This window comes from Oncorhynchus tshawytscha, linkage group LG13 (genome assembly GCF_018296145.1).
Source record: "Oncorhynchus tshawytscha isolate Ot180627B linkage group LG13, Otsh_v2.0, whole genome shotgun sequence".
In the NCBI taxonomy this organism is placed as follows: Eukaryota; Metazoa; Chordata; class Actinopteri; order Salmoniformes; family Salmonidae; genus Oncorhynchus; species Oncorhynchus tshawytscha.
Genome location: NC_056441.1, coordinates 36,978,263 through 36,995,969, shown reverse-complemented (window position 1 = coordinate 36,995,969; position 17,707 = coordinate 36,978,263). Strand labels below are relative to the sequence as shown.

The 17,707-nt window shown below is 48.9% G+C and overlaps 1 protein-coding gene across 30 annotated transcripts in view; it reads left to right on the top strand.

The window, feature by feature from the left end:
* Positions 1–17,707, top strand: part of LOC112266035 (microtubule-actin cross-linking factor 1-like) — a 261,147-nt gene that overhangs the window by 120,542 nt on the left and 122,898 nt on the right. For 7 of the 30 annotated variants that reach the window (XM_042295655.1, XM_042295656.1, XM_042295654.1 and 4 more), the window contains exon 1: positions 9,807–12,614. The exons of 11 other annotated variants lie outside the window; for them this stretch is intronic. In XM_042295655.1, the coding sequence (XP_042151589.1) occupies positions 11,088–12,614 (1,527 nt within the window). In that variant the 5' untranslated portion in view covers positions 9,807–11,087. Of the gene's footprint in view, positions 1–9,804; positions 12,615–17,707 lie in introns of those variants that run through there. 12 more of the 30 variants (XM_042295662.1, XM_042295670.1, XM_042295653.1 and 9 more) reach the window with 5 other exon arrangements.

Here is a 17,707-nt window from a genome sequence, read left to right as displayed (position 1 = left end):
AAGAACCCAGGGGTAAAACAACGATGTTTGGACATGAATCAGTCAAGCGAACCCTACCCTTCCTGCATCCTTGACACAAATCAAAGATCCTCCCAAAAAAAGGAAAGGTTTAGTTGGGGGGGTCGAACTTCACTATAAAAGTTTGAAAAAGAAATGAGAGCGCCATTTTGGCAAAGCCCCGTATTTTGACAGTTCATGTACCCACATGTATTATTAGGTTTACAATCACACTTCCCATGAACAACCACCTGGATGTGCTGTGGGCAGAACAGAGCGGTTATGATTAAATAACCTCAAGGTGACACTGGCAAGCCGGTTGCCAAGGAGACACGCCGCATGACTACGCAGCCACTTCAATCAGCATGATTCAGCAGAACGGTGTGAGCCTGGAGGAAGGAGAGTAGAGGGAGGGAGGGTGATGCAGTCTGAGGGATAGAGGTAGAGACACAGCACTGATGGACTGAATGGGGGCTGAAAACTACTGTTGCACTGAAAGAGAAAGAAGAGGAGGAAATGAGAGAGAAGATGGAAGCGTAGAGCAGTGGCGTTTACGGGTTGCAGTTGAGGATCAATCAAATAATTTATTTGTCACATGCTTCATAAACAACAGGAGTAGACTAACAGTGAAATGCTTACTTAGGGCCCTTCCCAGCAATGCAGGGAGAAGTAATTGAAAAATAGTAACTTGAGGAATAAATACACAATGAGAAATGATAACTTGGTACGGAGATAATTGTGGTAGATATGTAAAGTGCCTTGCAAAAGTATTCAGACCCCTTGGATTTCTTCACTTTTTATTACGTTACAAAGTGGGATTAAAATGGATGTATATGTAAAGGAAAAATGTCAACAATCTACATTAAATACTCGTAAGTGTAAGAAAAATCCTATTTTTTTTCCAAGATGAATACAAAATTCATAACTACACTGAACAAAAATATAAACACAACATACAACATTTTCAAAGATTTTACTGAGATACAGTTAATAAAATGAAATCAGTGAATTTAAATAAATGCACTAATCCATGAATGTCTCATGGCTGGGAATACAGATATGCATCTGTTTGTCACAGATACCTTAAAAAAAAGTAGGGTGTGGATCAGAAAACCAGTCAGTATCTGGTGTGACCCCCATTTGCCTCCTGCAGTGCGACACATCTGCTTCATGTAGAGTTGATCAGGCGGTTGATTGTGGCTTATGGAACGTTGTCCCAGTCCTCTTCAATGGCTGTGCGAAGTTGCTGGATATTGTCGGGAACTGGAACATGCTGTCGATCCAGAGCATCCCAAACATGCTCAGGGGGTGATATGTCTGGTGTGTTTGCTGGGCTGAAGGTCCTGGGCTGGTGTGGTTACATGTGGTCTGTGGTTTTGAGGCCGGTTGGACGTTGGAGGCGGCTTATGGCAGAGAAATGAACATTAAATTATCTGGCAACATCGCTGGTGGACATTCCTGCAGTCAGCATGCATTGTGTTTTGTGACAAAACGGCACATTTTAGGGTGGCCTAATTTCCCCCAGCACAAGGTGCACCTGTGTAACGATCATGCTGTTAATACAGCTTTTTGATATGCCACACCTGTCAGTCAGGTGGATGGATTATCTTGGCAAAGGAGAAATGTTCACTAACAGGGATGTATTTTTTGTTGTTGAGTGAAATATGCTTTTTGTGCAAATGGAAAATTCCTGGGATATTTTATTTCAGCTCATGAAATATTGGACCAACACTTAACATGTTGCGTTTACATTTTTGTACAGTATAAAATATAGTTAGTACATAAGTATTCAGCCTCTTTGTTTAGGCAAGCCTAAATGAGTTTGGCTTAACAAGGCACATAATAAGTTATATGGACTCACCCTGTGTGAATAATAGTGGTTGACATTATTGTTTTATGACAAACCCTTCACCCTGTCCCTCATACATACAACATCTGTAAGGTCCCTCATACATACAACATCTGTAAGGTCCCTCAATCAAGCACAGATTCAACTACAAAGACCAGGGAGCCTTTTGAAGGCCTCATAAAGAAGGGCAGTGATTGGTAGATGGTTAAAAATAACAAATCAGACATTATATAGCTCTTTAATTATGGTCAAGTTAATAATTATGCGGTGGGTGATGTATTAAACCACCCTATTACTAAAGTAATAGTGAAAAGAAACAAAAAACTGAAAAGGAATTACACTTTTGGGCCTAAATGCAAAGCCTTTTTGTAGCAAATCCAACAAATCACTGAGTAACTGCCTCTTTATTTTCAAGCATAGCAGTGGCTGCATCATGGTATGGGTATGTTTGTCATTGACAAATACTGGGGAGTTTTTCAGGATGAAAAGACATGGGATGGAGCTAAGCACAGGCAAAGTCCTGCTTCAGTTTGCGTTACACCAGAGACCACGAGAGGAATTAACCTTAAAGAAAGACAGTAACCTACAACACAAGGCCAAATATTTTCTGGAGTTGCTTACCAAGACGACTGTGAATGTTCCTGAGTTGCCAAGTTACAGTTTTGACTTAAATCTGCTTGACAAGTTTTGAAAATGGCTGTCTATTCATGATCCCCACAACATCTTGATATAGCTTGAAGAATTTAAAAAAGAATAATGGGCAAATATTGCACAGTCCAGATGTGCACAGCTCTTGGAGACTTACCCCAGAAGACTCGCAGCTTTAATCGTTTCTAAAGGTGTTTCTGTATTGACTCAGGGAGCTGAATACTTCTGTAACAACTTTTAGGTAATGCACTTGTGTTTAATATCTTTTTTAAAATTCAACATTCTCTTCCACTTTGTCTTCAGAGTATTTTGTGTAGATTGTTGACACAAAAAAAAGACAATTTAAATCCATTTGAATCCCACTTTGTAACACCAATAAAATGTGAAGGCACTGAATGTAGGGATAAAGTGACCCGGCAACAGGATCGATAATAAACAGTAACGGCAGCGTATGTGATGAGTCGAAATAGTTGGTGCAAGAAAAGGGTCAATGCAGATCGTCCGGGTCGCTGTTAAGGGAGAGGACGGACATATAAACACAGTTTTATAGAGTGCTTAGAATCTCGTTTCTTGTGTCAGTAATTCTCAATTTCATCCATGACTGAATTTCTTAACAAAAAATATAACCAATCCTATATGAACATATTTATATTTGTATTATTATTATTATTATTATTATTATAATTTAACAATAACACAAAATACAAAAACACCTAAATATTCAGACGAGTACATCAACGTAGACCGCGGGAGTACATGTCAAAATAAACAATGTAAAAGTCTAATTGGTTTAATTGGTAGTCACAAGATGCCTTGTTAGAAAGCACATGTTCATTTATTGTAATGATTATGGGCCAGGATATAGGGTTTGGTGTTAGTAGTTATTATCAGATGTTTGGTTAGAAAGCACTGCATGGCCCGGAAGTGGGGAGTGAGGTCATTCCAGAAAGCTGTCCCCCTAAGGTTCAATTACTGCCAGTAAAATAACGTGTGATTGTCATTGGACTACACACTATGTTGTCAGGGGTAGAACCACAGGCCTATGACTCCACACTCTGTCATGCCTAGTTAAGACCAGTTCTTCATATTTCCAAAGACGTGTCATGTCAGCAGAAACGTTCTCTCTGACTGCAGGCTCGACGAGTTGCTATCTCAGCAGTCAACACCGGCCACTTCGACCCAGTTGTAGAGATCCTCGGCCCTGCTCCTGCATTGCATTGCCTTCAGAAAGTGTTCATACCCTCGACTTATTTCACATGTTGTGTTACAGCCTGAATTCAAAATGGATTAAATATATTTTCACAATACCCCAATATTTTTAGACATTTTTGCTCATGTAAATTCAGGAACGGCTCATTTGCATAAGTATTCACACCCCTTTGCTATGACATTCCAAATTGAGCTCCGATGCATCCAATGTCATTTTGATCATCCTCGAGTTGTCACCACCACTTAATTGGAGTCCACCTGTGGCCAACTCAGTTGTTTGGACATGATTTAGAAAGAAAAACACCTGTCTATATAAGGTCCCACAGTTGACTGCATGTCAGAGCAATGAACTATACCATGAAGTCAAAGGAACTGTCTGTAGATCTCAGATAGAATTGTGATGAGGCATATGTCTAGGGAAAGGGTATAAAACTATTTCTAGAGTGTTGAAAGTTTCCTTCATTGGCAAGTGGAAAAAATATGGAACTACCCAGACTCTGCCTAGAACTGGCTATCCGATGAGACAAAAATGGAACTCTTTGGCCTGATTGCAAAGCGCTATGTCTGGAGAAAACCAGGCACAGCTCATCACCCGTCTAACACAATCTCTACTGTGAAGCATGGTGGTGGCAGCATTCATGCTATGGGGGATGGTTTTCCGTGGCAGGAAGATGGAGGGAACGATGAATGACGCCAAATGCAGGCAAATCCTTGATGAGAACCTGCTTCAGAGTGCAAACGACCTTAGATTGTGGTGAAGATATGCGTTCCAACAGGACAATGACTCCAAGCATACATCCAAATCAATGCTGGAATGCTTCAGAACAAGAATGTGAAAGACCTTGAGTGGCCCAGCCAAAGCCCAGACTTGAATCCCATTGGAAATCTGTGGAAAGACTTGAAGATTGCTGTTCACTGCCACTCCCCATCTAACTTAACAGAGCTTGAAAAAATCTGCAAGGAAGAATGGGAGAAAATCCCCAAATCCAGATGTGCAAAGCTGATACAGACATACCCAAGATGACGCAAAGCTGTAATCACAGACAAAAGTGCTTCTACAAAGTATCGACTCTGGTGTGAATACTTATGTAAATTACTTTTCTGTGTTTCAGAAATTGTATAGCGCTGAAAATGTATAGTGCGTCAGTATTTTTTTGTACATAAAGATTTTTTAAATTGAACTAGGCAAGTCAAAAGGCCTCCTGCGGGGACGGGAGCTGGGATTAAAAATACAGATCCAAAACACACATCACGACAAGAGAGACAAACACAACACTATTTAAAGAGTGACTTAAGACAACACAGCAAGGCAGCAACACATGACATCACAACATGGCAGCAACACAACATGGTAGCAGCACAAAACATGGCACAAACATTATTGGGCACAGACAACGGCACAAAGGGCAAGGAGGTAGAGACAACAATACATCACGCGAAGCAGACACAACTGTCAGTGTCCATGATTGTGTCTTTGAATGAAGAGATGGAGATTAAACTGTCCAGTTTGAGTGTTTGTTGCAACTCGTTCCAGCCGCTAGCTGCAGCGAACTGAAAAGAGGAGCGATCCAGGGACGTGTGTGCGCTCTGGGGACCTATTTAATAGAATGTGACTGGCAGAACGGGTGGATATCGCAGATGGGGGGATGCCAAAGAGGGTTTTATAGCGGTGTGTGTGGGTAAAATCAGTGAGAAAGCCAGTAAAAAATGTCACATGACAACCAATGCTGTGATAATTGTGTGGTTTGCTCAATTACCCATTCGTTCATACCCCACTGTATACAGTATGGCCGTGACAACAGAAATATTACACACAGTGGCGGAATAAATTCAACTCCTGTACACCTACGTTTTGTTTCCTCACAAAGCCAGAGGGCAACATCTGTCCACAAATCAAATATTGCACCTAACAAACAGTAATAGTCTGCAGCAGGGTCAAGCAAGTTCATGTTTTCTAGAGTTTACGAAACGACTACTGATTCAGAACCACGGCGTTACCGCAAGTCAGCACAAAGACAACAGGAGCACTGCCTCCACTCTTCCAGCACCATTTAAACTCAAGCATTTAAACATCATCAAATCAACAGGGATACATATGCTTAGTTTAATACACTGAAAACAAACGTAAAGATACCAAAAACTATTTAGTACAATCAATGTTGCTAAATATCATGTCTGTCCATGGTACTGATTTGTGTGTGTGTGTGTGTGTGTGTGTGTGTGTGTGCTAGTAAAACAACAAATGTTGACTCACCCTACTTGTAGACAAGTTAAAAGCCAATGCCATCCTCTCTTTTATGTTGGCAAAACAGTCTATGGCTCTGTCATACAGTAAACTCCTAGTTTTTCTTGTCATAGGGTACCAAGCTAAAATTATTACTGCTAGCGTAAGTTCCTCGCATGCTGTACCAGGACAACCCAAAGTTGAGCTTGGCTCAATGCTGATTGGCTAATTATCTTCTCTCTCTTTTTTAAAAATTTTTTATCAATGGAGGCCAAATACTTGCTGGAATCAATCAATCAAATGCTACGGCGGCAACATGTTATACTCTTTTTGTCCAGACAGCATCAGATACATGGGCTACACATACTGAGACAGAGGGGTGCTGGTTCCCTCGCTCGGACCATTTCTCCCGTGAGATTCAGCCACTTGCGAATTTATGGAAAATGATGAAAACACAGAGAAATTATTTTGCCAATTGTATTGGTCAAATATTTTGGGAAGCCAGGCTTTGCTTGGCATCCATGCCACTGAGTACTATGTGAATTCAGTAGGCTTACATCTACCCTGATGCAACAGTGGTGCAAGTCTGGCTGCAGCGCCTCACTTTCACCACTAGGGGTCCCCATTTATCCCAGCATCATAGATGACCTGGCACACTAACAATGCTCTCAGCCTACTACACAGCCTCTCACAATCCCTGACTCTTCCTAAACTGTGGCTGCGTGCGATTGGCTAATCCACTCTGGCCTGGCTCTTTAATTTGTGCTTCTGTAATTCCTCCCCTGAAGAACCTTTCTAATACAAAATACATCAAGACCCAGCTCTGACCTGCTTATGCGAAAGCTCAAATTAGAAAGTGCTACCAAAGCACAAATCTAGGACCAGCTTACCCTATATATCTCCTAACCGCCGTCATTTAGAGGTGAAACATCAAAACTGACCTCAAATCTGCTCTTCTACGCAACCTATATTCTCTCTGAATGCCAAATATGTTGTGACAGAGATAATTATCTGGTAAAATACTCTCATTGGCGCTAGACTTGATGATTATCCCTAATGGAGCTGGTCCAGTACAGTGTAGGATCCCTTAGGGGAGTGCCTGAGTTCAGGTAGTTAGTTGGTTTCCAGCCCGTTCTATCATATCCATGGGGAAGGCCTCGGGGACCTTATTACTGGTTTCCACTGTGAATTGGACTCATGTAGCCCATCTGTCATCACTGGAGAATAGTCTGCATTGTTTATGTTTGTATTTGTTTTTGGTCTGTGGGTAGAGCTCTAAGCTGCTATGCAAAGCCTGTGTGTGTGTGTGTGTGTGTGTGTGTGGGGGGGGGTTCTTGATGTGGGTGGGGGTTTCTTGATGTGGGCTTGTGAGATGTGTGTTTTGTTGTGTGCTCGTACAGTCCACCACCCACACACACAGTGAGCTATTGAGTGTCTTAAGGGGTGTGAGAGTACAGTGTAAAGGCTATAAGCAACCACGTGACTGTACTGCATCAGGGTTGTGTTTATGTGGGAGACGAGGTTGTCACGTCTTGAAGCCTGTGTGTTTGAAAAGGCTCATCAGTGAAAGTGGTGAATCCTGAACTGGCGCAAAGGCTCTTTTGCATTTCTGTGTCTCTCTGTGTCTCTGTGTGTCTCTGTCTGTTTCTCTCTGTCTCTCTGTGTCTGTCTGTTTCTCTCTGTGTCTCTCTGTTTCTCTGCCATTACAGCCTGTTTTTTTTAAATCTCTCATCCCTCTTGGTATTTTTTATAAACTCCTTCATCCCCACCCCCTCACTTGCTTTAATACTTAACATTCCCTCCTTACCCCTGATATCTATCCTCCTTCCCCTCCTTTTTGTCCTCTATTTCACCAGGGGAGGGATAGATGGGGAGAGGTGTGGAGGAGAGGCAGAGAATCAGATTGAGGTGATCTCAGTATTTGCAGAGAAGCAACAATTAAGATCTTCCTCTGTAGCAGCTTGCCAACTGGGGAAGCTTTTGAGGTGTGTGTGTGTGTGTGTGTGTGTGTGTGCGCGCGCAACTGATAAAATCGGTTCACCTGGCATTTTTACAGATAAAAAAATATATATCTGTATCGGACCACAATTTCACTGATATTCAATAAATAGGATGAAAAAAATGAAATCTCATGCTGATCTGAACATTTGAGGCCATTATCATGATGTCATTGTCACAATTTAACAAATTAACATCTCAAGCCTATTTCTTGGACAATTGCTCCTTTGGATGACAATTTCTGACAACCGTGTGGAAAATGTCACTTTTCAATTTCCCTGCTATGAAACACTCCATTGACGGATATATCGTATCGGTGAGCTTTGTACCCCCCAAAAATCGGAATCCGTATCCCCAAAAAACATATTGTTCGTGCTCTAAGTGCGAGTGTCATAACAAGCGCTCTGAGCTCAGAGTGTGCCACAGAGAGAGAGGGAGGGAGGGAGGGAGTGACGAGCAAGCGGATAGGATGAGAAGGGAGGGAGGGAAAGAGAGCAGGAGAGGGCTAGAGCAGTGAAGCTGCAAGCAGCCTGAAGATAAAGCGTTTCCCTCTGTCGTTGCCTGCGAGCCAGGGAGAGAACAAACGAGAGAAGCCAGCGAGAGAGAGGGAGAGGAATACAGGCTGCCTGCTGTTACTGTGTCTCCTGGCTTTCCTTGGACCTACAGGCCTCGACTCAAATGCGCACACAGAGGATTCATACACACACCCACAGCTGATCAGAGGATCGCCAAGCCCTGTCGGCACACACTGACGCGCTCTTGCTCTCTCCTCGGCTGCACACGCACACACATTTCCCTTCTCTCCCGGGAGCACCGTATAAATTGGATCAATCCGACCATGCCTGTCTGACGGGGACCTTGTTCTCCCTTCATCTGAATCCCCCCTCTCCTCCTCCATCTCTCGCTGTAACCAGCCAAGGAGCTCCAGACTACCGGACTTATCCTCTGCCTTTTGCCTTACCCAGTCAGCTGCTCGTTTACTGGCCGCGTCAGGGGGACAGCTATAGCTGGGGGACACTGGACCTACCCTCACAAAGTCTAACCTAGCCTCCTGTAGCTTAGCCCAGCCACTACTGGTAATTCGATCAACCAGACCAGAGGAGACGAGTGGAGAGGGAAGTGCATGTTTAACCCAACCGCCTGTCTATCTGCTTGGTTGTCTGCAACCAGAACCTCTTTGCGTGCACGCCTGTGGACTCCTACTGGGAACACATACAGACCTGGATGAGTGTGGATGCTTTATATACTGGAGCAGTGTCGCGACGACGGCTGCAGCAGGGATGATGGAAAAAGCCTGCCTGGCTGAGAGACGGTGACAAGGATGGAGACGGACTGAGGGTTTGGTGATTGGATAGCACCAGCCACGAGCACGCTCTCCCAGCAATCCTTTGTGGGAGGGAGCATAAGGGGAAGGCTGCTATCCAGGGGGGAGGCCACGTGACGTCTGGAAAGCTAAAGGGGATGATCTCTACTCCCTAACGCGACGTGCTCTGGATTTTAACCTGGTACAGCACCAGAGTCTAAACTACAGGGACCACTGTCAAGAGTTGTCCGGCTTTTCCGTGATTGCAGTCATTTGAAGGATTGTCGAAGAAGGATTGTCGAAGAAGGTAGTAACTAACGCCTACAGTTCAGTAGCTCATCGCCTCTCTTCCTGGTCCCATGGTCACCCTCATCACCTGGAGTCTTCCAAGTCAGCACCGTAACGTTGACTCAACGCTCATCTAACACCCCCCCACCCCCAGGAGGTTTCCCTTCGTACTAAGACGACAAAGAGATCTCTGTGGTTAACAACCATGTGAACTGAAGTTAATCAAGCGTCACATGACACAGCGACTCCATGAACAGGGGGTAGGGGGGGACCGTGGGAGATGGCGAGGAGTCTGAGCCGCCGCTGTGGTCAAGGCTCTGATTTGAGGTTTTGAACAGTTGGCTGACTGTCCGCTATCGCCCACCTCCAATCTGGATAGTGGATAGTAGCATGTTGCCGCAGCAGAATGGGACACCACCAGCTGCTACAAGGCTAATGCTATCACGGCTACTACTATGAGTGTTGTTGACCATTAAGGAGCTGACAGCGATGTGATTATCGTAGGAGCGGCGAGGTATTAATAATATATGATTCTGGGTACTTGGAGGCGAGTCTGGATAAAGTACTTGGATTACAGTACCACCGGAACGACAGAGAAAACAAATTGCAAACAAACTGTGTGTGTGTGCAGGGTTGCGGAAACAGAGCAGAATTGCAGATGACCTGAGTTGTTTTTATTTTATTTTTGTTGCCGAGCGACTGGTATGATGTGCACTGAGCCGGTCACACTGCTTGTGTGAGTGTGTGTCTGCACTGCAGCTCCCTCGCACCACTCACTCTAAGAAATTGCAGCTATGAGATGAGACCAGCACTGATTCCATCGCAGGCAACGCAGGAGACCCCACGGACTACTCGAACACAGTCCGACATTGTGTGTGTGTTACACGACTGATTGGCTGAAATGGACACATCTGCAGTGCTCTGACTCACCGTCTCCTAGCCTCATTCAACATGTAGTATGTATGAGCCACGTTGACTTACGTTCTCACCTGCCAAACCTTGGATGAATGAACTACCAAAGCCTGAGCCAAATCGATTTTCTCTTATGCTGTGCTGAGTCTACTGACATGTTTCTGCCACGGTTGTCCTTGAAGTGAGTGCTGGGATGTCCGTGACCTGCCCATAGAGGTGGGGGCCTCGGAGAGCGAGCCAGAGCAGCTAGGGCTGAACGCGGTGTTTCCTGAGCCTGTGTGAGGTGAGGCAACAGCTGCAGAGAGAAGAGGGGGGGAGGGAAGACTGGGAGAGGAGCGCCTACGGAGAGACGAGAGCTGTGACACGCAAGCCTGCAGCAAGCACCTCCGGCCGAGTGGACTGAACCCGAAGGTGAGAAGGTGACGAGAGCCCACATCCTCGCTCTATCATTCTGTCATTTTTTTCCCTATGCTCCTGGCAAGCAACCAGATCTAAACCGGCTGTCGCTACACGTCACACCGAGAGCAGGTGTCACCTTGGTATCAGATTCGTCTGTCACTCTCTGCTACTCTCGTCTGCCTGTCCACCAGAGCGCTTCTGTTTTGCTTTCTAATTTTGCCGCCTCTTCCCTTCCCTCCTTCATTCACGGTCTATCTGAGATGGGAAGCTCCATGGGTTGTGTGAGGCCTCCTAGGGAGGGAGGACACGGCTTCCCCCCACTGTCCCCCAACCCCAAACGACGCCTCCGCTTCCGGCGGAGACGCAAAGGGAAGAAGCACCAGAAAGGAGGGTCGTCGGTCGGCTCGGAAGTGGAAAGCATAAGGATAAGCAACATACCAGAGGAAGAGGATGAGGAGGAAGAGGACAAAGGTACCGTCACGGAGGCAACCACCGCGTCGTTCAAAACTATGAGTGACGTCGGCGCCAAAATCGCCAATTTAACCGTGCCTCAGGCTCAAACTCAATCCAGACTGCCGCTGCCCAGTGCTCTCTGTGCTGACTCCACGAGTGACAGCATGGGGGGGTTGGGTGGTAGCAGAGTGCTGGAAGTGTCCCCTGAGCCAAGCCCAGTGTGGAGAAGGCTGTCCTACCCCGGAGCTGGGAGTGAGGAAGGGGGGACGAGCAGTACCATAGATGCCTCAAGCAGCCAAGGGCAACCCAGTGGCTACCCCACCCTAGACAACCCTGACAACCCTGACCCAGCTGTCCCGTCCCAGGTGCACACCACCCCTGGCGGGGGTCAGGTCTGCAAAGTCAGGGAGAGAGAACAAGGGGTCCTGGAGAGGCCTTGCATACGAAGACCCAAGAAAGAGAGGGAAAGAGAAAAGAAACGAGAACAGGAGGAGAAAGAGGTGGAGGATGAAGGCGGGGGCGGGGTAGCGGGGACGCTGGGGGCTGCTTTTAACACCCCTCCGGAAAAGGAGCGCAAAGGGGTGGTCCACATTCGTGAGGTGGGGGGCTTGCTGTGTGTTGTAAGGACAGTCTACCCCAGTGACTTTGGGTCCCCAGTTTGGAGAGGGGACAGTTACCATGACAACGAGGTGGAAGTAGAGGTGCGTGCCGAACCTCCAGCCGCATCCCCAGTGACTGGGAACATCCTCAAAGTACAGCTTTCTGAGGAGGACATCATGAGAGCCGAAATTGCCGCCTCCTGTCTCAATAAGACAAAAGTCAAGGAAGGCACAGTGACTGGAAACAAAGTACAACTGTCTGAGGAGGACAGCAGGAGAGCCAAAATGGATGCCAGGACCGCTTTCCTGATGGGGACCCAAGAAACTACAGAAGTCAAGGAACTTAGTCTGCATAAACCAGCCCGGGTCCAAGAGGGGCTATTAATTCAGAACCCTTTTGCCTTTGGCTATGCCAGTGATCTGCTACTCACCTCCCCAGAGGCAGGGGGCGCCACCCAGGTAGGCAGGGTTGGCCTGACCCAAAGGAGAGACAATATGGACACCTCAGGTCCCAGTATGACTACCAACCTTACGGGGACCCAGGAAACCACGAAAGTCGAGGGACCCTCGTTACAGGACCCTCTGTCCTCAGGCTATGCCAGCGACCTCCCACTAACCTCCCCAGAGGCAGGGGGCGCCACCCAGGGAGACTGGGAAAGCTCCAGAGAGGGACTGGACTCTGCAACAGACAGTCCTCTATCTCCACCCCAGGTCCCCACAAAGCAGTTCCCTCAGGTCGGGCATTTTTTTCTCTTTCACTCACTCACTCACTCACTCACTCACTCACTCACTCACTCTCACTCGTGGAAATGTAGTCTACGTGTATTTGGGGTTTTGTCCAGGATCAGGGGGGGAGAGCATATTGAAGAATATGTGTTGCCCTTTAAAGTCTTGTATACTAGTGTCACATCTTTGTGAGAGAGAGAATTTGTGCTTTTGTGTCCCTCTCGCTGTGTGTGTGTGTTTGTTTTGTGTCCTGGTCATTATCAGCCCTGCAGAAGGCACTCTGCGTCTTCTCATCCTTCCTGGGTCTGTCCCCAGAGCCTAATCAGCACAGCACAGACCATCTCTGCATCTCTCCCCCTTTTCCTTCTCCATCACCCATTCTCTCCTCACACCACCCACTCTTTCCCCTGTTACTTTTGACTGTGTGTATGTTGCCTCAAATAGCAAGGTTCCTGACGGCATACTGAAGCTTGTTATTTTGCAATGATGTATTGGTTCATGAGATCATACGGTTCACAGAAGTGTGTGTGTGTGTGTGTGTGTGTGTGTGTGTGTGTGTGTGAGGGATTCAATGGCCTCATTTGAGCTCCATCACAATAAGCTGTTCAATAAAGGACCTACTGTCATAGGAATAGAATTACATTAACTTGAATGGTAATGTCGGTTCTAGTAAATCTATTTCTATGCCTACTATATTGTAGGTATTTGACCCCACAGTTGCTGGTGACCCTTTCACTGTTACCGACAATATCCCTCAATTGGTAGTTAATTGACCTAGCACCTTTTCTTGCTCAAAGTGCTGTACATTGAGAGCAGGAAACTCCCTTCATGGCTGCCGATGTGTAGCACCCAGCCGCCAGTATATTATGTATGCTGTGATGGTATGGTGTTCTGTTTTCTTTGGGCCTGCGTGTCTCATTTTGACGCACGGTGCTGAGTTACGGGGGAAAGCAAGACGCACGCAGGTGCTTAGAGCCCGGTCTCCGTTTACAAGCGTTTTAGCCAGGTAAACGATCAAGTCCTGGCTCTTTCTCTAGCTTTCATTCTCTGTGTGTGTGTGCCTGCCTGCCTTCCTTCCTTCCTTCCTTTCTTCCTTCCTGGCAATGTCTGGCCTACCCTCATCTGAATAAGTAGGGATTTCAGATGTGCATTCATCAACAGTATACTGCTGCATCTAGCCCCATGGGGGATTCCAAACAGTTCCTCTCCAATCCTCTCTCCCCCTTTTTTAATGGATTTGGTGTATTCTGTCCGTCTCGTTCCGTCTCCCCATCAGCTATCTGAATCTGTCCTCGTCTCTCTCCCTGCCTATCCTCCATTTTCCTTCTCCCTCTCTCTATCCATCCCCCTCTCTCCCTGCCTATCCTCCATTTTCCTTCTCCCTCTCTCTATCCATCCATCCCTCTCTCTCTATCCATCCCTCTCTCTCCCGCCGCCCCTCCCTATACCCTGCTGCTTCAAAGGCCCCTTTCTTTAAATGCAATCTATTCTGAGCCCCCAGGGGGCTCGTGTGTCATAGCAATGTACAGTAGGGCCTTGCTTTTGTAGCCATTCTCGTCAATGGTGATAGCACTACCTTTCTGTCCCTGAAGCTGTGAGTGTGTAAAGGCACCGATCCTCAAGAATCACACGCGAGAGGAGGAGTCGGAACACACACGGAACATACATTTGATGTGCCTATCCGAGGGTTAGACCGTCTTCAAGAGCGTTAAGGAGCGTGTCTGTGTTGGCACGAACACTGTCATGACTCCTGAGTGGAAGCAGGTCATTGGCAGTTTGTGGGCGTGTCTGTTTGTTAGTGTCTGACCTAAGCACGGCGTCTCCAGCTAATTAACACGATGTGCCCTTTTTATGACAGCGTGAAAACCCTGCCGTGTGTTACCCGTAGCAACCCCATTACTCATTATACCTGGATCAGAATTTATGACACGCATGTCCAAGAGGAGGTGGCTATTATGTATGACGATTTCAATTGGGCAACCTCAAATGTATGTGGCCTGCAGTCCAATCACCAGCTGCAGTATTCAAAACAGGTTATGGGTTGCAGGGGGGCAACTGAGCTACACAGGACCTTGGTGTGGAATGGGAGAGTGAGGCCGTGCTCTGTTTATCGGCTGTCACTTGAGCCCTCAGCTGTGATGGAGTTTCCCTGTAGTGTATGGCCTTGCCTTAATCATCTTTACTGGGAGAGGCTCACGGGCACTGAGGAGCTGTGTTTTGGGTTACACGTGTGTGCTTGCTGTCGGTGCGTATGGTTTATGTGCTTTCCTTGAGCATGCAAGGCCTTATTAGTTTACGCAGGCCTGGTTTTGCTCTCTCTCGTTCCCAAGCCATTCCTCCTCTCATCCCCCCTCTCTCCCCCCCTCTCTTTTGGCTGTTACTGCAGTCTTCTGGCACTCACTGGAATTTCATGCTGTACTATATTAGCACTTGAGACACAGTCAGAGAAGGAGGGGAAAAAGGGATGAGGGAGGAATAATGACGACCAGAACCAGGCACTGCCAGATACTGCAATACATCAGCCACCCTTTGTCAGTCAGAACGGAGGGAGGGAGGAGGGGGAGGGAGTTTGATGTGAGGGAGGGAGGGAGTTTGATGTGAGGGAGGGAGGGAGTTTGATGAGGGAGGGAGGGAGTTTGATGTGAGGGAGGGAGGGAGTTTGATGTGAGGGAGGGAGGGAGTTTGATGTGAGGGAGGGAGGGAGTTTGATGTGAGGAGGGAGGGAGTTTGATGTGAGGGAGGAGGGAGTTTGATGTGAGGGAGGGAGGGAGTTTGATGTGAGGAGGGAGGGAGTTTGATGTGAGGGAGGGAGGGAGTTTGATGTGAGGGAGGGAGGGAGGTTGATGTGAGGGAGGGAGGGAGGTTGAGGAGGGAGGGAGGGAGGTTGATGTGAGGGAGGGAGGGAGGTTGAGGGGGAGGGAGGGAGGTTGATGTGAGGGAGGGAGGGAGGTTGATGTGAGGGAGGGAGGGAGGTTGATGTGAGGGAGGGAGGGAGGTTGATGTGAGGGAGGGAGGGAGGGAGGTTGATGTGAGGGAGGGAGGGAGGGAGGTTGATGTGAGGGAGGGAGGGAGGGAGGTTGATGTGAGGGAGGGAGGGAGGGAGGTTGATGTGAGGGAGGGAGGGAGGTTGAGGTTGATGGAGGGAGGGAGGGAGGGAGGTTGATGTGAGGGAGGGAGGGAGGGAGGTTGATGTGAGGGAGGGAGGGAGGTTGATGGGGGAGGGAGGGAGGGAGGTTGATGGGAGGGAGGGAGGGAGGGAGGTTGATGGGGGAGGGAGGGAGGGAGGTTGATGGGAGGGAGGGAGGGAGGGAGGTTGATGGGAGGGAGGGAGGGGGAGGTTGATGGGAGGGAGGGAGGGAGGGAGGGAGGGAGGTTGATGGGAGGGAGGGAGGGAGGGAGGTTGATGGGAGGGAGGGAGGGAGGTTGATGGGAGGGAGGGAGGGAGGGAGGGAGGGGGGAGGGAGGGAGGGAGGTTGATGGGAGGGAGGGAGGGAGGGAGGTTGATGGGAGGGAGGGAGGTTGATGGGAGGGAGGGAGGGAGGGAGGTTGATGGGAGGGAGGGAGGGAGGTTGATGGGAGGGAGGGAGGGAGGGAGGTTGATGGGAGGGAGGGAGGGAGGTTGATGGGAGGGAGGGAGGTTGATGGGAGGGAGGGAGGTTGATGGGAGGGAGGGAGGTGGGAGGGAGGGAGGGAGGGAGGTTGATGGGAGGGAGGGAGGGAGGTTGATGGGAGGGAGGGAGGGAGGTTGATGGGAGGGAGGGAGGTTGATGGGAGGGAGGGAGGGAGGGAGGTTGATGGGAGGGAGGGAGGGAGGTTGATGGGAGGGAGGGAGGTTGATGGGAGGGAGGGAGGTTGATGGGAGGTTGATGGGAGGGAGGGAGGTTGATGGGAGGGAGGGAGGTTGATGGGAGGGAGGGAGGTTGATGGGAGGGAGGGAGGGAAGTTGATGGGAGGGAGGGAGGGAGGTTGATGGGAGGGAGGGAGGGAGGTTGATGGGAGGGAGGGAGGGAGGTTGATGTGAGGGAGGGAGGGAGGTTGATGTGAGGGAGGGAGGGAGGTTGATGTGAGGGAGGGAGGGAGGTTGATGTGAGGGAGGGAGGGAGGGAGGTTGATGTGAGGGAGGGAGGGAGGGAGGTTGATGTGAGGGAGGGAGGGAGGGAGGTTGATGTGAGGGAGGGAGGGAGGGAGGTTGATGGAGGGAGGGAGGTTGATGGGAGGGAGGGAGGTTGATGGGAGGGAGGGAGGGAGGTTGATGGGAGGGAGGGAGGTTGATGGGAGGGAGGGAGGTTGATGTGAGGGAGGGAGGGAGGTTGATGGGAGGGAGGGAGGTTGATGGGAGGGAGGGAGGTTGATGGGAGGGAGGGAGGTTGATGGGAGGGAGGGAGGTTGATGGGAGGGAGGGAGGTTGATGGGAGGAGGGAGGTTGATGGGAGGGAGGTTGATGGGAGGGAGGTTGATGGGAGGGAGGGAGGGAGGTTGATGGGAGGGAGGGAGGTTGATGGGAGGGAGGGAGGGAGGTTGATGGGAGGGAGGGAGGGAGGTTGATGGGAGGGAGGTTGATGTGAGGGAGGGAGGGAGGTTGATGTGAGGGAGGGAGGTTGATGTGAGGGAGGGAGGGAGGTTGATGTGAGGGAGGGAGGTTGATGTGAGGGAGGGAGGGAGGGAGGTTGATGTGAGGGAGGGACGGAGGGAGGTTGATGTGAGGAGGGAGGTTGATGGGAGGGAGGGAGGTTGATGTGAGGGAGGTTGATGTGAGGGAGGGAGGGAGGGAGGTTGATGTGAGGGAGGGAGGGAGGTTGATGTGAGGGAGGGAGGGAGGTTGATGTGAGGGAGGGAGGTTGATGGGAGGGAGGGAGGGATGGGAGGGATGGGAGGGAGGTTGATGGGAGGGAGGGAGGGAGGTTGATGGGAGGGAGGTTGAGGGAGGTTGATGGGAGGGAGGGAGGGAGGGAGGTTGATGTGAGGGAGGGAGGGAGGTTGATGTGAGGGAGGGAGGGAGGTTGATGTGAGGGAGGGAGGGGGAGGTTGATGTGAGGGAGGGAGGGAGGTTGATGTGAGGGAGGGAGGTTGATGTGAGGGAGGGAGGGAGGGAGGTTGATGTG